At 35.1% G+C, this 22,830-nt stretch overlaps 1 protein-coding gene across 1 annotated transcript in view; it reads right to left on the bottom strand.

Moving 5' to 3' along the window:
- Positions 1-5,044: 5,044 nt before the first annotated feature.
- LOC145691128 (RNA/RNP complex-1-interacting phosphatase) overlaps positions 5,045-22,830 on the bottom strand; it is a 622,854-nt gene continuing 605,068 nt past the window's right edge. Inside the window, exons 9-10 of the mRNA XM_081766864.1 lie at positions 8,658-8,727; positions 5,045-6,262 (exon numbers count right to left, since the gene is read on the bottom strand). Of these exons, the coding sequence (XP_081622990.1) occupies positions 5,617-6,262; positions 8,658-8,727 (716 nt within the window). The 3' untranslated portion in view covers positions 5,045-5,616. The remainder of the gene's footprint in view (positions 6,263-8,657; positions 8,728-22,830) is intronic.

The raw sequence follows: 22,830 nt of genomic DNA on the forward strand, positions 1-22,830 counted from the left end.
GCTGTGAATTCACTGATTTCACTAGCAGTGTGAGAAATTGCAAAGGTCCCTTTACTTTTTGACTTCTTCTCGTATATAACTCACTATTAGAATATATGCATGACTCAATATCCTACACACATTCATTTTTAAAGATAATTTTATCTATTGTTGAATTGTTTCTAATACTCGTCTACAACGGAGAGCAAAAATGAATTCTCACTGCTTTACTTTCTTTTACCAATAACTTTGGAATAAACAGATCAATTTTAATTACATTTTCATGACGTAGAGAGAGAGTGTAGTTCTATAACGATATCGAAAACCATATTTAAAGGGGTCAATTTGATTTCATGTTATCCACTTACACTTTCGCCACCCAAAAATAAAAATGAATTTTTAAAAAAGGAAAAAAAAAGAGAATCTGACAGCGAGAAAGAATTATTGTTTTCGACTGTACGAATACTATCACCCAAAAATACATTATGATAATCTTTCGTGCTTGATTACAGATATAAGAAGAAAGTATTGAAATTGCCAAGGATCTTTTCCAAGTTATTTTCAAATATAGTCAGTCATAAAGGCACTACTATGAAGGAGATTTTGGAGCAGTTGCAAAACACACGTAATGCGTAAGAGCCCTGTATAGAGGAAAGAGGGGCAAGTGAGACAGGGAGGGCAACTGCATCCACCCTCATAAATCCGGTAATCTATATCTATTAATCCCTTCGACGACGCTAGAAATCAGTGTGAAACAGTCTTTGATCCACCAAACATCGTTGTATTATTGTCTGCCCAGGTATTTTTTTTTTTTTAAATTTTGATGTAAGCATATTAGTATATTGAAGTAAAGAATAACCACGGTTAAAAATGATCTTACGTATAGTAGGCAATAATATGTATGATAACCCAATGTGTTCGTTTGCACGTAGAAGCTGGCAGAAATCCGAGGTCCTAGCCTACTGCACAGCAGCCAGAGGATGACAGAATGTAGAGTGGGACATGTGAGTCCAGGGAGAAGGTAATGGACGCACTTGGCCCAGTGTTGTTTGCCAACGATATGTTGGTGTTCATAGCAATGTCATTTTTGACACTAGACATTGTTATACAGTTATTTATATTTAATTGCTGTAATCACCTATTTAATTATATTGAACTGAGTATACATTTAAAACAGCAATTATTGTTGTCAACATTTTATGTAGACTATTGGGAATACTATCATAGGTATACCTATTACAAGGATATAATCTACATAATACCTATTGTTGCTACTTTCTTTTTACCTAAATTTGTAAGTGAACAATCTCGACTATAAATTAGAGATTGAAATTATTTAGCACCACCAACAAATTGTAAGGTAATGTTCTAAGCTATTTTCTCTTCATAGGTCTACATGTCTTGTAACCCAGTCTACTGCTACTTACCACGAAAAATAGCAGGTTTAAGAAATATGAGTCACCTTTCCGAATGGTTGGCACACTTGCCTTTGGTGTAGGTGCTCTTGGGTTTGATTCCAAGAGGAAGAAAAAAAAAAAAAACGGTGTTGGGCCTACATCGTGAGTTAAGGCGTGTAATAGCCTTTTAATGTAATCGACAGTTTGATGGGGACGTTTTGCGTATGTTGATATTGTTTTACACGTTCTGAAGCCTATAAAATGTAACTTAGGATTATTTTCTTCCTTTCAAAAATATATTTTGCAGGCATGGTGCGAACATACGTTCGGAAGACTGACAAAGGAGAAGGGTGGAGAGAAGATAGCACACAAAGAGCATTCGATTAAATAAGAAATAAAACTATCAACGCAGAACAAGTATCACATACAATATTCCAAGAACTTTCCTGTCGAGACTGCGCTGTACTACTGAGGGTTCTGTTGTTAATATAGGAAGATTCAAGCCAGTGTTAACCCCGAAAATGAAAGAGATGACACAGCACATGGTTCACCTAAGAAGCTAATCTATGGCCTTTCAACCAGCGATCTCAGACGATTAATCTATGAATTTACTTAAGCAAATAGTATCGTGCAACCTTTTGATAAAAATAGGAAAATGGTAGGAAAAGACTGGGTTAGTAACTTTTAAACAGTTACAAACTCTCTCTCATCAGCGTCCGAAAGCAACGAACGTGTCAAGGGTAACTGAGGTTTCAAAATACACAGTGTCGCAATTTTTTATTCATTTGCAAAATTAAACGGAAAATACCACTTTTCACGGAGTAGAATATTCAACTGCGATTAGTGTGGTATTTACACGATACAAAAGCAAGGAGAAATTATTGCACAAAAGGGAATAAAACAGATTGAGCACGTCGCTTCTTTGGAGAAGGGGAAGAACATAACTTTGTTAGTGATTACGGAACATTTATTCATCTCCTTCTTGTATACTCAAAAGCAAGATTGGGTCCCCAGCTGCTGACAAGATATATTGCTGGAACTGCGCCAATTTTTCTGGATGGATGGACTCAAGCCTCTTTGTGAAGTTTCTAGAAAACCTAAACAGGGGTGCCCATCCCCCCCAAAGCTGATGGCGCACTACCCCCCAAAGCTAATAATCTCTTCCGCCCTCAATACTTAAGTCCTCTAAAAACAATTGCCCAGGATAGCAGTAGTTTTTATAATACTAGTAATTGTTATTTTTGTTGTTTTTATTTCCTGTAGTAGTATTATAGAATGCTGTAGTAGTAGTAGGGGCAGTAGTAATTATAAAAATGGCATTACTTTTATTAGTAGTCTTGGTAGTGTACAATACTAAATATGTTCTATAAGGATATTGAAGGGTATAAAAACTTCTACACACTGTGTATGGCACAGGTATTCTTTTTTTACAATTAGTAGTAGTATTTTTTTCTTTACAAAATATAGATATAATTCCCCGTGTACATGAAAAGTAAGACGCAAGTTACAAGTTATTGATTTTGATACCAAAAGAAAATATTATCCTCGAAATTAGCCTACAAAAAGAAGTGATATCCAACAAAAAACATTCCTGTAAAAGAGCCATGTACGAGTGGCCTTAAAAAGAATTGAAATCACAAAAATAGGCGCCAAGTTCTGGTTGACAACAGTTACAAACACTCACTGGCTCACTTCAAATTTAGATTTGAAACGGCTGTTGTCTGTATGGTTACCACTAGCTCACAATTATGTCAAGCTACTTTATAATTTTCAACAGACAACATAGGAAAGTTTCAAATCTAAATTTGAAAGTGATTCCTTGAGTGTTTGTAACTGTTGTTCAAGAGAACTTGGCGCCATCCTTTCATATAGCAACTTGCGCGGTACTTCATTCATAGAGTTTCTAAGCGGGGGGTAGGGGGATTCATTCTCGAGATTTAAAAAAAAAATCGCATCGTGTTCCAATGTTATTCTGACGACAGCAAAATTACTTATTCGACATTAGAGTAAAATTCTTCCCCAATTTTTTTTATTCCCCCCAGTTTTTTTCTCGATGGCACAACTTGCGCCATTCATCCCTCCTGTGGGTGGCCCTTCTCTCTTAACACGAACCAACCTTTCCTTCCATACGGCTACTTGCGCGGTACTTCATTCATCGAGTATCGAAGCAGGGGGTACGGGGGTTCACCCCGGAAAATTTTTGAAAATTAGCTTCTCAAAATCGTGTTTTAATGCTATTCCGACAGTAAAATTGCTAGTTCGAAAGTAGAGTAAAATCCCCCCAAAAATTTTTTTCAATGGCGCAGCTTGCGCCATACATCCCCCCTGTGGGCGGCCCTGTACCTAAAAATTTCCACTAACCCAACAAAAGAAACATTCATCCTCCTTATTCTGGATGGGTACCACAATCACAAGAGTATAGAAGCAATTGAACTAGCAAAAGCATCTGGTATTATTCTGACAATTCCACATTACACACAGGATGCAGGTTCTTGGTATTACTGTTTTTTGGTTCTTTCAAGGATTACTACGCCCAGGAACTTGATGTCTGGATGACGAACCATGTAGGAAATAGAGTGACGAAATATGATCTGGATTCCACAATTTAAAAAAAATGTATATTTAAGACATTTTATTTCTAACAACATATCAAGTGGGTTCAACAAAGCAAGCACATTTCCAATGAACCTATCTTGGATATACATATAAGTTTGTACTGGAAGAATACATATAAGTTTGTACTGCTCCGAAAAATGCATCGACACAAATACGAAGTAAATAATGTGTGTGAAATGGAATCAATGGATTCTTGACGAGTGAACGGACAATGAACACGGAATGTATACTTTTGTTTGCAATACTTGTCATTAGCTTTTCCTCTTCTATACTCTGGACAAACAAGAAAGTTACTGAATATGTTTTCTCCGGTTTTTAAAATTTTTGTTATTTTCACTGATTATGTGATGGTAGAAGTAATTTGTACGTTTATTCGTTTTCATAATGTAGAATCATTCAGTATGAAGTGATATATTCGTTTAACATTTAGCAATTTGTACAAAATTTGATAATTTAGAGGTATTTATCAGTAGGGATCGTAACACTTAGTAGCTGTTAAATAACCATTTTGTGGCACATACCGATTTTTTTTATTATTATTATTTTCTGTACTGTAACAAGCATTGTTCAACTCCCGTGTTTCGCTAGGTGAGGCAAGTTCGTCTCTTTATATGGTTCGTTATTTTGTTATCTTGGTACGTCATACCAAATAAGTACTCACTTTACAGCTTTTATTAGACATCAGTGGACCCAACTCTTTAATTTGAGACACGTTTCATCCTTTCAATTGTTACGACATGTACGCTAATAACAGTTTTCACGTGTCTCACTTGTCCCACTCTCCCCTACTCTTAAGCAACTGTTTCAAACAGTTTAGTAGTATTCGTTCGATAAATTTGAAAATGCTTTTTCAAACTTTCTTCTTTTTAATATCAGATTAGCACATAGGCTAACAGTAAGACTTGTTAAATGTCGGCGATGGTATCAAAAGTTTTCAATATGGTTGTGTATGGTCTTTGGAAACAGACCACAAGAAGTCTATCTGCAAGCCTATTAAGGGGATTTAGAAGGCACACTGAGTAAATTAAATAGTGAAATAAAAAAATACTCGATATTCTGCAGTTTATGTAATATTGTATTTTTTATTTACGATCTTTTTATTCCTAGAAGTTTCAAGTTTCTAGGAACATTACACACCTTTTATTATGTACAATGAACTAAGTTATAATGTTCATTTTAATTTCAAACAAGATTTCTTTTCTCGTTAATCCAAAACGATGTGCTGTATCTGCTAACCTAATATGTGGACGTTCACTTCAATACATAAAAAATGTTTTTCACACATTGTTTTTCCTTGCATGAAAACTTCAAAAAATAATTTGTTTGGCAGTCTGACAGGCACTGAAATACATTTAAATTGTCTTCACATTATATACGAAATAGTCAAGACTAAAAATTATTATTTTGATCTAAACAAACCTCTGGACAAATGGGTAATGAAATTAGAGTTTACGATCGACACTTTTAACATTTTTTTCTCGAGACAGTAAGACAACTTATTAAAACCATTACCTTCTTCTGTTACAATTAAAACAAATCTTGAGATGAGTGGGTCATGAAAGTAATTTTACAATCGTTATTATTAACACTTTTCTCGAGACAGTAAGGCAACTTACTGAAACCATTACCTTCTTCTGTTATGATTAAAGGAGTATGAACTATACGAATTACCACTACCGGAATAGAGATCGTCCAAAACTGATTTATTATATGGGTTATATCTATTTCCTCTGTCACTTCTGCCTCTTCTACTACTGCCACGATAGCTGGAATTAAATTTCCTATTCACGTCTGGTTTACTACTTGAGTAACTGTTATAATCTCTTTCACCACTTCTACCTCTGCCTCTACCATTACTATTTGCGTCTCTACGATTGAAGAAACCTCTACCGTATGTGTTCCTATTGCTCAAGCCTCGACTGGACGAACTCCAACCAGCACTGCTACGCCTGTCAGATTTGCTCCAATCCTCTCCAGTATTACTATCATCCCAGCCTATCTGATTGTTCATCGCTGTCTCTGACCTTCTGTATTGCTTTTCATTGTATGAATACCTATCTCTTTGATACGAACTAGTTTGAGAACGATCGACACTGCGAAAATTACGATGTGTATCCCCACTGTGAAACTCTTGAGGCTCTTTACTATGAGAACCCTGAGGATTCCACCTGTTTTTCCGTAAGTATGCGATATCACTACCATCCTTGGGGGAATGAAATGTCTCCATGGGTACTTGGTCTTCACATGCATGCCCAACATTCTTTTCACTTCTGAAAAACAAACAAATAATTCAGAATAAGAAATTATACTTAAAAGTACAGCTACTCGCTTGAGAATTTTCGTCGTGTGTAACTTATGAAGTTAAAGAGACGTAGTTTCATTTTTAGAACTACAGCCGTGAAAGTATTGAATATTTATTTTACTAATAATGAGTTGCGTGTCACATTTGAAATACAGTTTTAATATTATGTCTAAAACTACTTTTTCTTTATTAAAATTCTTTCAATCTGCATATTATATATATATACCGAAAATTATTATCATCGTAATAAATAGTCACTATCAAAAAATATGATGGATATTTCATGAAATGTATCACTGACATTTGCTATTTCTTATAAGTTCTATGTCAATATAATCAACAAGTACCAGATGAAATGAATTACAAGAATATGAATTGCACTTCCTTCAACACATACTCGGATAAATGGACAATCACTATACTGCTCTTACACACAAGGCAGAAGCAAATAATAATAATAATAATAATAATAAAAATTCTTGGGAGTTTTGGATTTTATGAATAGATGCTAACTCTAAATCTTCCGTACATTCTTTACATTCTCCTTCACACTTAGGATGTAGTCTTAAATTTCTAAATTTTCTCGGCATTCCACGGTTATTAACGAATTCTTCTCATGTGTAGGTATTTTTTATTTATAAAATTATATAAACTTCCTGATGCATACAACGCTTGGAATTATACATACCCTATGTACTCCAATTTATTCTGTACTTAATATCGCTTTTTCAATTAGTGCTTTTGCTTACTAGTCATATCAGAGTGCATTGCTGCGTAAAGATATTCTAATATTTCAGAATCCCCTATTGTTGTCTTCTCACATCAAATATATTACTACTTTTCTTTAGCGTGATACGGAGAGTAATAAGCATTAAAATATAAATTAACTGGTCTGAATAAATTTGAAATACACAGTACACCATATAGTTTTATTTCTGTTCCTTACTATCAGGATTTTAAGAGTGATAACTTCCCGCCCTTCCATGTTTCAGAAATATACTCTACGTACTCAAGATTTCCTGCAGTTGTGCTCCCTATGCTGAGAAACTACGCATGTATCGATATAAGTGTTACATCTTAATATGCTGCATGTAGAAATTAGCCATAAGTGACAAAAATCAAAACCTCATAACAATGGCGTCTCTTCGTTCATAGAAGCTATCTCCACAACTGAAATATGTTATTTCTTCTGAGACTTAAATTTTAAAAAAAGTCAACCTCATTTTCATTAAATTCTTTTCCAAGTAATTCAATAGCATCTTCAGTGATATATCGATAAATAGCAATGTTTCATCAAGGCAAATAAGACCAGAACTGTGAATTATTTGTAAGGTAGCTGCTGCTTCGCAACAGTTAGGGGCAATGCGAAATGAAATAACATTAGAAGCTAGAAATTTTAATATAAAAGCATTCAGTTATTAGAACATAAATTAAAGGTTAGGCTGTTTAATACAATCTTACATTTAAGCGTATTTTCACCACTTTCAGGCCAAGAAAATTACTATAACTTATTTAAAATATGTTATGCTACTTCGTCAAAGTATATGTTTCTCAAGGAATGAAACGAAATGAAGGAGAACGTTTAATCACTGGCGATCAAGTTTGATTAAAGAGTTATCAGCATCTCAGACTTGAACTTTTGGTTTCTGAAGTCACATGTGGGACACTAAATCTACCATTATCTATCTATTTATATAAAACTTCATGATTCAGTACTATTGGAACTTCGAGAATAATTTTTGATTCACTATCTTGAGTAATTGATACTAACACATCCAATTATAATTCCTCAGGCTTGTTAAAAGCTCTAATGGTATTGGATAATTCTTCCTTTGATTTCACTATACAGCTTATACTGTCTACTACGAATGGATGCTTCGTTCGAGGTTCTCACCTAACAATTATGAATAAATTTACGATTGTTGTAGATAATCTACTATTATCACTGTGCCAAAAATAGATATTTTTTTCTGTTGAATGTATGAACAATGTACAAATCCTTAGGCACTGCAATTTGCTCTATTTTCAATTCATTGAGAACCTACTTACACGTATGGCGTTTTACATCTTGCTTACAGCTGTAATATAACTGACAACTATATTGAAGTTCAGTGACTGATATATATATATATATCAAGATAGGAGAACACGGGACGAACTATGAAGAGCATATAGAATGAAATCTTAAGTATACTCTTTCAGAATTAAGCCCTGTAAACTCAAGTTAACACATCATAAATACAAGTTAATGATTATAGTTTTCCTCAACACTCTCATCATTTTACTCTTTTTGTTATGAATGTTTTACTTAAGTCATTTATTTTTTTCCGTGTAAAAATATATCAATTTTACTATTCACTTACCTACTAATGTTTTTCAGATCATTAATATAATATTCCCGCTCAATCTCATGTCCTCTAGCATGATTAAATCCTGTAATGAGATGAACAACTGTAATAAATGCAAATAAATGAGTGATTGTTGTAAATGTAATTTTGACCTCAACCTACGTTAAATGAGTTTTTGATTTTAGAAAAAGTTGCACAAATCTTCAAGGAATACAAACCATTTCTTATTTGATTCAAAAAAGTTAAGTGAGTATCGTTCTACAATGTGAAACTAAGACTTCCAAACTATGCGAATTCAAACTTGAAGTAGTGCATCTGCACGTACTGGTTGTAACTGAATAATACGATCAAAGATACAATCTGTTAATTGGACGCTGAATTCATATATATATATATATAAAAGCCATTACTTGATGTCTCTTAACTCCTTTTGTTCTATGGCGATAAAGATTGAAACCAAACATCGTTAATTTAACCACTGCCGGTTCGAACAGAGGGCTAGAGAGATGAAACCTATTCTTGGGACGCTGAATTGATTGCAAAAAAACTGCATCTTGAGTGCATTTACCGGTTTTCCTCCACGGAAATCAGTATTGAAACCGGAAGTAATGACAGATTTGAATCACTTTCAGTATTAGTAGAGTGATGTAGATAGTCACGATATATTATCGTATCTTGAGACGATGAATCGTTTACAAACTACAGCTTCTCGCTATCTGTTACCGTTTTCATTCTATGGTGATAAATTTTGAAAGCGGATAGCAATTTTCGGTTTTGGCAGAGTGTTATGGATAGTCATGATATATTGTTTTGAAACGCTGAATCATTTGTAGCAAAGAGCATCCTGATAGCATTTACCGTTTTTGCTCTACGGAAATCAGTATCGAAACTGTAAATAATAGTAATGTTGAACTACTTCCAGTTTTGGCAGACTATAGTACACAACATATTGCCTTGTGACACTGAATCGTTTATAAGAGCGCTTCTCGCTATCTGTTACTGTTTGCGTTCTATGGCGATAAAATTTGAAACCGGAAGTGACTACTTTAAACCATTTCAGGTTTGAATATAGAGTAACCGGAAGAGATGGAACCTATTCTTCAGACGCTGAATCAATTGCAGAAGATCGTATCTCGATATCTCTTACCGTTTTTGCTCTGATATCTGTCTACGGACGGATGGACAAAGCCATTCTATAAGACTTTCGATACTTATGTAAAGCATAGTTTGGAAGTTTAAAAATTGTTTATTTAAGAAAGGAAACCCCCTTCACGGTTTATGTTCGATTGATCAACTTTTCAAAGACTACAGAAATAAATGGCAATATTTTATTTGTTACACTACAGGCAAACTATTTAAGAAAATTGGTGGCTTGCTTGTTATTGATAATAAAAGTCTTAGATTAGTAATAACCCAAGAAGAAAAAAGACCCATTCTATATTTCTAGCCAAGTACAGTAAATTCAATATTAAATTAAAATTAAAATTTTCCGATTTTAATAAACTTGACGCTGTTGTGATAACTTTCCGTCAGGAAATTAAACTTGATTATGAGAAAAAATGAACTTTGTTTCAATTACTGTACCACGTGGAAGTAGTAGCTCGAAAAGGAAGGCGTAACAACTTTTTCAGGTCAGTTATCCGAAGTGAGATTTTTCCTCAACTATATCATGCAAACATCAGGATGGTACAGTACATATTATACAGGTCCCAGGCCGCTTTCCTCCTCCTCTAGATTAAGTGCTTGCTGAGGGATGTTATCCATCATAACTGGCAGGCTTAAGGCCGTAAGTGCCGATAATACTCAGAAATGTGTATAAATAAATAAATAAAACTACATAGAAGTAATTTATGCCTTACTCATTTTTCAGTAAATCGTCCGAGAAATATTCCCACCAGTAGTAAGAAATGTCATATTGTGGGGCTGTTAAATATATTATTTTCTGGGTCGCATTCATTGCTTATAAATGAAATAGAAATAGTTTACATGAGCGTCGTAATTTTTAACGAGCTATAACAGAAAGAAAGAAAGTAATTCTACTAGGAAATTTCCACTGCACAGTGGTACCTCGGTATACGTCTACAGTCGGTTCCACATCCTTGAACCAAATAGGACGCACACACCAAAGGAAATAAAGGGTAAAAAATAATCAATCCATGTACATGGCTAAAAATTCTATTGTAATTGACATATTACACACTGATGGGGTTGTACATAATACATTTAAACACTGCTTAACTCTCAATGTAAAGGATAAGACGATCATTGTTTATTGCATGCTCTTTACGAGTATACGTACTAAAAACAACACCAACTTTATGGCACGAACGCTCATGGAGAGTCACTACGTTGTCTCGAGAGTGTTAAGCAAGGACAGCATCCGGCGTTGTGATTTATTTTGATCCACAAGCGAATCAATTCCAAACAAAGGTATACCACGCAAAACTGTGTCCAAGAAGTATACCAAGTTGGACTTATTCGAAAGCGGACATATATCGAGGTTATCACTGTATACTAACTGTAAGGCTGAGAAACCTTAAGAAGTAGTAATTAGTCTTGTGGCACACATGCATACAATAGTGGTCAATGAGCTTGTGCAAATTTACTTCAGTTATTGAATAAAAGGATACTAAATATTGGAAAAACGTGCACGCGGTCAGTCGCTAGTGTGGCACGTGATGCGGGTTAGTCTGAGGGGTATATTCTGATATTTTGTCGATGGAATAAAGAGTGAATATCAAAACATATGAGACATTAAAAAGGGCTTATGGTAACAGTCGATGTTTTCGTTACCATATTTTTGAATAGCATAAGATATCTTAAAGAGTCTGTGAAAGATGAGCACCCAGGTCGAAGGAGGTCTGTCAGAACAACTGAAGTGATTCATAAAGTTCGGGATATCATTTTCAATGACTTCATTGTAAGTTTTCTTATTCACTCATCAGCCTTCGTGGAAGTCAATAAGAAACTGATTGCCAATTAATAATAGATTATTTAAAGAATGGAAGCTGTGTGCAGTATACATGTTTCATGCCCCATTCCTTAACGGAAGAAAAGAAACTTAAGAGGATGCATCATTGCCAGAACTGATGGCCACTAGTGAAAGCGATCCAAATTTCGTCCAGAACAAAATTGCACATGACATATATATGAGGAAGTTCAAAAACATCTGCTGCGAAGAATCACACATGTGAGAGACCAAAGTATCGGAGTGGCATTCACTGGAAGCACTGGTGTTTCATGACAATACAGCAGCTCACAACGCAGTGATTGTTCATGAGTTTTTGGTCCATGTGTTACCACTCTTTGTATACTCGCTAGAATGTCCCCTCTGTGAAGACTTTCATCTCTATTTGAAAGCACCACTATAGGATCGCCTTCGATGACCTTGAACAACATTTCAGTCCAGGACTGTTATGATTCATTCCATAATATACTGAATCACGCAAAACTGTGTGCGAACAAAGGAGAATCCTACTTTGAATAAACCGAAGCAAGTGAATTCCACATGTTATTTATTTTTTCACAGATGCAGTCCCGTTTCCTCATTGCCAGACTGTGTACATATAAAACAAATACGTCGAATTCATACAATAAATATGCTGTAACATACATAAAATTTGTCTTCAAAAATACTTAATCCATTTAAGGTTTCAGATGGTTCTTGGACGTTTTCCATCACCTACAAATCAATGTTAGGTCTTAACTCCAATACACTAGCATACTTCGGCATAAGATAAGATTTCTTTTACCTCATTATAAGTACAGATAGTTAAAGAGAGAGAGAGAGAGAGAGAGAGAGAGAGAGAGAGAGAGAGAGAGAGAGAGAGAGACAGTCTTTAAAAACCTCACAGCAACAATATTATTATTGTCCTCCTTGCTTGGAAGGCACTTAACATAAACGTCAAACAGGAGAAGCTAAATCACTCATCTCAAGGCGCACCGTGACGCGATAAATTTGTTTAGAAGGCCCACATGGATATTATATATCACAACCAACTAAATTCGGAGATGTACGGCGCACTTTCGCTGACCTACAGATGTATGTACTCATTTTGACATACGCTTCTTCAGAAAAATAAAAGGTCTTTGAATCGCAACCTTTGAAACTCGTAAAATGCGTTAAACTCTCTGGTTTTGTCATTTGGAAGACAAAAGACAATGTAAATGAGAAAGAAGAAAAGAAAGAACGGAGGAAGAAAGGCTTTTGTCATGTCGTCGAATCAATGTAAGTAGTAATCAACTGGTATATGTACCTTCGGCAATGTGGTTCTCAAAACGACCAGTGCATTTGTAATACACTTCGCTTTTCGGCGTCATTCTTTATCCCTTATTTTATGTTCGTGAAGATAAATACATCCCCAGTGACGTTTCAACTAAAAAGCTTTCACAGACTATCAGCTTTAAAAGCTACTCCTATAACTTCTAACCATCAAGAACTGGATTTACATCAAGAATAGTTTCAGAGAGAAAGAGTCAGGAAGTGGATACAGCAAGTTTTGAGTTCTGTGCAACAAGTATATATAATGTGAAGTTCAATGGCAGCAGCTTCCTGGTTACATTAAAGGAGAAAGAGTTGTGACGAATACAATACACAAGAAACATATGAAATCTACGTATGTCAATTGTGGAGTGTTTCATAAGACATGGATAATGTATGTTCAGTTTTAGTAAGCTTAGGATTTCGTATCTTCATTAATGTCCTGGATATAAATTTGATAGACGGAAACGAAAAATCGGCATTAACAAAACTAATCATAGATCTCTCTCTCTCTCTCTCTCTCTCTCTCTCTTTTTTTTTTTAATTTTAAATGAATGCCTTGTACCTTGTATAAATATTGTCATTGAAAGTTTTATACAGGAATGACAACACTAAAACATAGGATACAATATAACTAAATGAGTAATAAATAGTGCTGTTAAAACTGCTCGAATATTCGTTATTCGAATAACTGACTGAACAACTCACCTTCCACTGTTCAAACTTTAACACTGTTTCTTCACGAAACAAATTTGTAAAAAAGTTTATTTGTATCTGAGTCATATACATGTAAGGCATTCATAAGTCATTACGATTAACACGGAATGGATTACAATCGAGTTATCAAGGTTAAATATTTAATACACGCCATTAATTCAATAATATGTGAAGTTTTGAATACGTTTACAATGTCTCCGATTTAACTTTACCCACTCCATCAATTAAAATACAGATATTTTGGCACCCATCAACATATAGTATGTATAATTAAATATGGTACAGTCATATTGACTACTGAATTTTTCATGTGTTTCAACACCATGCGTTTAACAGTATCTTTCAACATGATTTAGTTGTCTGCAAAATTAAGGATTCAAATTATGTGTATATTTCAGTTTCTCCAACACACAATGTCTTCAACAAATGAAAATAATCTGTTACAACAAAAGGAAGTGTAAAAAAAAAAAAAAAAAAAATGCCTCATGTATTGCATTGCAATAGAAGAAATTATAAAATAATTAAGCAAGGCTTGACAAGTATCATGTAATAGATCCAAACAAATGAAGGATTACAAAAATCATAAATATTTACACACACTTATGATTAGCATTCATTAACTTCATAGCCAGCAATATTTCAGAGAGAAATGAGCAGAAAAGAAACATTTTTACTAGTAAGTTTCCCTATTCGCAAACCATCGTTCTTTATTAGATTTTTTATTACAAGTAACTACAGACGGCATTAAGAACAAAGCTAATCAACGGTCTTATAGTTTAATTTCTTATGCCTTAAATTAACCTTTAATAATAGATTTGGTTCACTTATGTTCTACATGTGATTAGAGACTATAGTTTTTGAGTTCAATTTCAGTTTAGCGTCCCTTTCAGCAGCGAGGCTATGTGAGACGTGGACCTACTGATTAACATGGAATCCGAACCACATGAGCTCCCGCCGGGAATCGAACCCGGGTCTCCCGCGCCAAAGGCGCGTACGCTAACCGCTTAGCCATGGAGGGATAGTTTTTGATAACACAGGCTTTTTCGAAATGTGACTCCTAAGGGAGGATAAAGAGACTTGAAAGATTTTTGTCGTACTCCAATCTCCAAACTATTGAACGCAGGTAGTCCTCGCACTTCAGGCTGTAGATAAGTTGGAAGTTTACAAAATGCGGCTGTAAGGTATGGGAGGATAGGAGGCTTAAATGATTTTTTTCTTTTGTTCGCCAGATATCCGAAAACATTAAGCCTTGTCTTGCAATTTTGTATAAATGTTCTACTTACATCCTATACTGTATTTTACTTTTCGAATTCGACCTCTGAGCGGATACATGATGACTTGATTGATTTTTTGACATTCGTCAGATATCCGAAACTATTAGGTGTAGAATCTTGAAATGTTATATATTTCTGGTCACAAAAATCTAGACTGGCGACCAAAGACTAAATTCGAAAAAGCTACTATAGATCTTAAGAATTTCCTCAGATCTAACCCATTTTCTTCGCATTTTTTTCCACAGACAATGTTGGAAATTAAACGATAATATTACTATATGTATCTCGTAATTTATTTATTTATTTTATTTATTTATTTATTGAACAAATTCCCAGATACAGCATAACTTTGCCATTTTACACAGGGACATGCTAACAAAAGAAAAAAAACAATAACAACAACATAGAAAAAAAGAGTGTAAGAGTAAAACTATTCCGTCAAAGCTCGTTTAATTGCTCTTTCAAACACTGGGTAGCTCGAAAAAATGTCTACATCAGTTGTTACTTGATTATAACAGTTTGGTATTCTATAAAAAAGAGACCTCTGTATAACAGCCAACCTAGGACGGGCAAGATGGAATAAGTGGGTATTCCGGGTGATGCGGGAAGGGACACGTAAGGATAGTTCCTGAAGTAATATTTCCGATCTTAAGCTTCCATTAACTATTTTATGTAGATATTTCAGGTCAGAGATAATTCTGCGTATTTCAGGAGTCTGAATATTAAGATGTCGCAAGAGCTCCTTCTTAGATAATATTCGAAGTGCAGGAACACGAAAACGGACTATAGCGATGAAGAAATTGAGAACAGAATCAAGTCTGGAGAGATGTGTAGGTGCTGCCATGGCCCATATGGGAGAGCAGTATTCGATCTTGGGCGCTATTAAAGTCTTATAAAAAGTTGCTAATGAAGAAACAGTGCGTAGTTCGGTGAATCGATAAGGAAGTCCCAACATGCGCATTGAATTCTTTAGTATTGAGGAGATGTGGTCAGAGAAGGTGAGTTTTGAATCAAAGATGACACCAAGATCGTTATGGCTAGCAGAATGTGTGATAGAGGAATCGTTGATATGGTATGTGGAGGGAACAGGAGACTTTTTCAAAGTAATAGTAATGCTGTCACATTTCTTACTGTTGAGTTTCAAGTGCCACATTTCACACCAACCTGTAAGGTAATTTATGTCTTCCTGTAGAGCAATTGTGTCATGGAAACACGATATTTCTCTGTATAACTTACAATCGTCAGCAAAAAGCAGAAGGCGACTAGGTTGAGCAGATAAGTGCGTGTAGAGATCATCCATATACAGGACAAACAGCAGAGGCCCAAGCACACTCCCCTGAGGCACCCCTGAGATCACGGGTTGGGGGTTAGAAGTCGCCCCTGAAAGAACAACTCTCTGTTTACGGTCCTTCAAGTAGCTTGTGATTAGAGAGAGAAATTTGCCATGTACATTAAATCTACTGGAGAGTTTATGAAGAAGATGAATGTGACTGACAGAATCAAAGGCCTTCGAGAGATCAAAGTAGATAACATCTAATTGAGTATTGTTATTCATACATTTGATTGCACAGGAAAGAAGAGTACTTAAGTTTGAGAGACTTGAGCTTTTCGGTAGAAAGCCGTGCTGAGAACTATGGATGTAAGGTGAGGTGAATTTAAGTAGCCTGTCTTTGATTATTTTTTCGCAGATAATTGATATTACAGAAAGAAGAGATATTGGCCTATAGGAGGATACATGATCTTTAAGTCCTGATTTATATATTGGGGTCACGTGAGCTAGTTTCCAACTGGTGGGATAATACCCTTCCTTGAAACATCTATTGAATAAGATAGATAAAGGAACCGCAATAACTGAAGCAGTTTTGTTGAGTTGGTTAACTGTACGGTGTACGATCAAAATGTAGCTACTATACAAGATAATACTGTAATTTTAAATCGCAAATTTGATATATGATCTTTATTTTAAATCTAGAATGATTTAAACAGGGAAAGATGGAAGTAGGGGCAATATCATCACTACAAAGACTACGATCCTATTTATGTTTTTTATAACTTGTTTCACTGCAAATTCGAATGGCATCATGACATGCTCTTGTCCGGTGATTTCCATCCTTCCATCGAAAACACCTGACTCATTCTATCCATCTACTGTATAGCAGATTGAAGAAATCCAGTATTTGTTTCCAAAAGAGCTGAAGATCTTAAGAAACGAAGTAAAATAACATCTAATTGTACTATCAGTATTATAACCTTCATGACGCTATACAGTTATGTTAAAAAGTAATATACATAAAGTAAATTAAAATTTGTGGGCATAGGCTTTACTCTTCTCCTCCGACTCTTAAAACACTTAATTTTTCAGTGAAGCAGTTAAAGACGTGTGTTACTTATTTTCTGTAATGTTGTATTTTTTAAATATAAGTAGCATCAACTGATTCCAGAGAAGTCATATTGCAAGTTAACTCTTGTTTAGAAATGAAAATAAAAATGTATTCTCTGGCCATAGGTCACACTCAAGATTCACTACAATAAAAAACTTCCGTGTCAAAAGTAACTTTGCTGAAAAAATATTAGTCTCCTTTATTAATTGTCACACTACACACAAACACACACACACACACACACACACATATATATATATATATATATATATATATATATATATATATATATATATATATATAATCTGGTTACTAGGGTTATTAAAATAATGGAAATGCCTGTAGTTCGCAACATCAGAGATATGTAAGATGACGTAGAAACACTGAGGAATCGTGTGCAGCGCCTGTTGATTGTTCCCTATAGTTTTTCCGCATTTCTTGCAATAATCTCTGAACAGGGAGCGAATAGCCATTTGACCAAGTTTAATTAGTTCGATTGTGTGACTGTCATACTTTGTATGTCATATTAACTCGAGGAAATACCAGTAATAAATAAGATGGGTTCAAAAACAAAAATACTTACAACTCTCTCGGGACGCATCCACGCGCGGGGTCTACCAGGTACGACCCTTTCCAAATGTTTGTAAATCGACATATTTGTACACTTTCTTAACGAACTTATAGTTGTTTAGCAGAGAAATGATAGATTTAGCATAAAAATTTGAATTTAATTTCATTTGTACTCTTTCTTTGTGTGTGTTTCACGCCAACTACACGGCTCCGCGACGGTTGCAGTTATGTGCGAGACATTGTGTGAAACGGCTGTGTGAGTGATTCATGTGAAATACAACGTTATCGTGAGTTGACGGCATTCGAACGGGGCACAATGGTGGGTATCAGACTCCTGGGACATTGATTTAGAAGATGATGCAGAATTCGGCTTTCCAGGTGCAACCATTGTACATTGTACCAAGAATGGGTGAATGAAGGTATCGCAGACTGCAACAAACACCAAACCGGGCGTCCCGCCGCTGTCAATGACCAAGACCGCCAACACATGGGACAAATGGTCAACAGACTCAGGAAGGGAACAATGCAACAAATTACGGCCCAATTCAGCACCGGTCGCGCTAGAAACGTCTCCCAGCGGATAATCCGTTGGGAGACGCATGCCCTCAGATATAGAAGCCGTCGTCCTACACGGGTGCCACTGCTAATTCTGAGTGATCGGAAATTCCAGCGTGTATTTCACACCAATCACAGCTGATGGATGGACTCTGCAAGTGACGTAATGTCATATGGTCCGACGAGTTACGGTGTAAACTGTACTATACCAATGGGAGGTACCGTGTGTGTCACCTACCATATAAAGTGATGTCTCTCGCTTGCCAAGAGGCCGTGGTCCAGAGCGGCGGGGTATCAGTCACGATATGGGCGTTTTCCTGGCATAGAATGGGCACTCTGGTTGTTCTGGAAAACATGTTGACTCGTCCGCGGTATCATCAGCTGCTCGGAGACCATCCTCACCTGTTTATGGTCTTTCAACACTCTAATGATACTACGGTTTCTCAACAGGACAATGCGCCGCCACATTCGTCCGTAAATGGTCGAAGTGCATGTAGAAAGGTTCAACGATTGAACTGATCACTCTGGAGCCCTGATATGACGACATCGTGCACATCTGGGATCTCGTTCTCGAGACACTTCTTTGACTTCCCATGAGCGTAAGCACAGAATTTAGTACTGTATACCCGTAAAGAGCGTGCAATTAACGATGGGCCTATTATCTTTTATATTCAGAATTAAGCAGTGTTTAAAGTATTTTTTACAACCCCATCAATATTAATATGTCAATAACCAGGACTTGAAAAATCATGTTTCCAAGTACTTACCAGCTCAAAAATCTATTAGTGAGACAATTTCGCAGTCACAGCGTTTATACAAATAAACAAAAATCACTTTGCAACATTATAAACATATTAATACTTTTTTTATTTTGTTTATTTGCATGTCTCTCAGAAATAATAAAAAAATAGTGGCATCTGCTATTTATTCTTGAGTTCACGTTTCTGATTGGTCAGGCTTTTATTTGCCAGAGGTAAAAAGGTACTCGCCACTGGCGAGCAGGCGAATGGATTTTTCAAACCCTGTCAATAACAATAGAATTATTATTATTATTATTTGTCATGTGCATGCATTGATCATTTTCCCTTTATTTCTTTTGGAAGCACCTCATTTGGTGTACGTCCTATTTGGTCCAAGGATCTGGAACGGATTACAGACGTATACCGGGATACCACTGTACAAAGGAAATTTCCTAGTAAGTTTTTTTTAGATTTCCTTCCGCTATAGCTCGTTAAAAATTACGACATTCATGTACACTGTTTCTATACACAGTTGCCTTTCATTTATAAGCAACGAACTTGACCCAGAAAAAAAAATGCATGATGGAGTATATCACTTATTAGGAGACTGAACATAACAAATATCACTTTATCTAGGGTGAACATCAGAATTTCGGGACTCTGGCTCGAACTATACAGTAAAGTCACATTACAATTATTTTTTTCTTTTTCTTTCCTTTCCTTTTTTATTTCTTTTTTCTACTTTAGAGATATGACAGAACTAAAGGAAGTGTTATGATAATGAAGAAAAATTTAATTCGAGATTTCAGTCATTACATGTTTCATGACCTTAATATAACCAAAGAGTTGCTGTCCATTTGTTCATCCTTCCATACGTGCGATTCATCCTTCTAGAAAACTGTAAAGTTGAAATAAATTAGTTTCATCTCGATTTTTGCAAATATTTGTATCTTTCGACAACAAAGCAAGTGTAGTCGAACGCAGTTCGGAAAGCGATCGGTCGCCTGCTAATACTGTTCAGGAAGGAGACAGCTATAGTTAGCTCATCAATAACATACATTGATGCGTATAATAGAAATTGATGTTGACTGTTTAAAATATTTAAAGTTGTGTAAAGCAACAAAGGTGATTGAAAAAAAAAAAAAACAGAGTATTCACACTTGTTCACATATTGGAAATAAATATTTTTGTCTGATGTCCTCTTTTATATATATATATATATATATATATATATATATCCTTTATGAAATTTCGTCTCTGATCACTGCATATTGTCTAAAGTGTGCACCAGGAATGGTCTAATGTGTGCATTTTTTTCTTTCATTTGATATAACGAATCGCATCCCGACATTTGGTCACAGAGTTTCTAAACATACTGTATACGGAACAAGTCTAACTAAACTCATCCAACCCATGCAAAGAATGTTTTCAAACTTAATTCCGCGTTTTAGTATCATACGTATTACTTTGTCATTATTTAATGAACTAAAGAGACATGTTATATATATATAACTGTGCTACGAGGAACTACTTTGGAAATGCACGCATTGGAATGCAATTGAAATTAGAAGTATATGGCATTTAGGAACCCTCGTACAACTTATCCTAATAATAAACACATTTCTTTCACATCTCATATTAAAGATACTAAATCCGGTGCCGTGAGTATTAGTTCTCTTAATTAAAAAGCTTTTTGCTACTACAAATATTTGTGTGAGAGAAAATAGATTTTCGTTACGAATGACTGGAGGTAAGTTATTATTTATTTCTTTTCCTTGCCCGTTGCTTCTAGTTTAGAAACAAGCGTCCAAGAGGAATAATTTTCTCTCATTTATCTAATGAGCACTGAAGCTAAGACATGTTCTGTTATGACACCTAAGGCTACGAGCGACAAGCAGGTGATGTATTGCCTTTCGGAAGTCTTATGCACCAGTATCTGCATCGTTCAATCATTCTCTGTCTCATTTCAGAAAAATTGATGTCAAAAACTGGACCTGTTTCTCAAAATTCATTAAGAACTATATATATACTTTAAAAATTTTCTTTACGTTGTTGGTTTACAATGCTAATGAAACGGAAAGCAAACATAGTTTGACAATGACCAACTATATCTATATTTCTAGTTCCTAAGGAACTGCATGTACTTTCACATGAATTTAGTTCTGTAATGCAATATTTTAACATATTTGTTAGAACTGGAAAGTTGAAGAACTAAAACTATTGTTCACCGATTGATTTATTTCACTTTCAGCCTGTCTACGTAGATTTATTGTTCGGAGCTGATACGTGAGCTCACCGAAGTTTAAAATGAGAAACAACTTTGGCATCAAATGATCTAAAAAGTAGACTGCTTTCTTCTCTTCTTTAAATCTATTAGAACTGGAACACAAAGTTCGATGAATTACAACAAACTTTCTTCATGAATCAGACCTAAAAGAATGATGGCATGATTGACCATGAAGAAAAAAAAATCCATTGCACAAGTTAAAGTGAATTGGTCAAATGATCATTCGTACTTAATGTATTGATTAATTTAATATATGCGATGATCATATAATTCAAACAGTAACACATTTTCAATTCTTTTGCCTCCTTGCCGTTCTAGTGGTTAGTGCGGGCGCCTTTAATACGCGGAGTCTCGGGTACGATTTCTGGCGGAGAAGCCTTGAAATCTGAACTCATATGGTGATTAGGATCCCATTTTAAACTTTAGGAACGTCTCATATAACCTAGGTGCTGAAAGGGACATTAAATTCCGAAACAGTCAAGCAAGCTAATTTTTCTGCCATAAAAATCATACAATCATCGAAACACAAATACAAGAGTCACTACTAAGACTTTCAAGATACAGAATTAATTCCTGATTTTCCCAAGAAAATTTCGATCACTTTCAGAATCATTTATCAATTTCTAGTACTTTCAAGAATCTTGACAATAGATTTCACTGCTTTTCCAGGATTTTTCAGGAGCATGAACCATTTTTAATTTTGAAAGTATTAATTCTGAAAACATCGTAATATTTAATCTTTGCTGAAGACTTCCGAATATACAATAATCTACAATAAATGACATGATTCTAGTGAAACGACTTTACTCATCCATCTATTTATCGACACATTCAGACGAAAATGGTTAAGATATAGACTCAGCATTTCAAGAATATGTTCCATCTGCGATCTCATCTTACTATTGAAAAGGTAAGAGATAGAAATCTACAGTTTTCGATTTCAATATTCATCCTAACAAAGCACAAATAATAAGAGAAGCGAAACATGGTTTGCTGCTATAAATATTCAACATCCTCAAAAGTAAGTTCTGTCATCGCCCTTACCCCTCAACTGACACCGAAAAATGATAAATTTGTTTCCCTTTTCAATATTGGATCCCTATGACTAATTTTTATAAAATTCACAAACTTCCGTTCTACAAAACGTACAGTGAAATTTTTATTATAATGTTTTAGTGTTTTAACCGTATAATCCTAATTCATTTACGTAGTGATTTCGCCAAGTTTAATGTTTCCTACCGTCTCCTTCTATCTTAAGGACTAAGATCAGTTTTCATGATTCAACCTTTGAGATTCTTATTTCCTCACTTCTTTTTTTTCACATTGTTTGTCTCCCTTGGTTCAATGTTTGATACGCATTGCTGGTCTGAGACGATATTTGCTTTTGCTTTTTTTTTCGGCTC

Source organism: Thermobia domestica, chromosome 1, assembly GCF_964235325.1.
Source record: "Thermobia domestica chromosome 1, izTheDome1.hap1.1, whole genome shotgun sequence".
NCBI classification, from domain to species: domain Eukaryota; kingdom Metazoa; phylum Arthropoda; class Insecta; order Zygentoma; family Lepismatidae; genus Thermobia; species Thermobia domestica.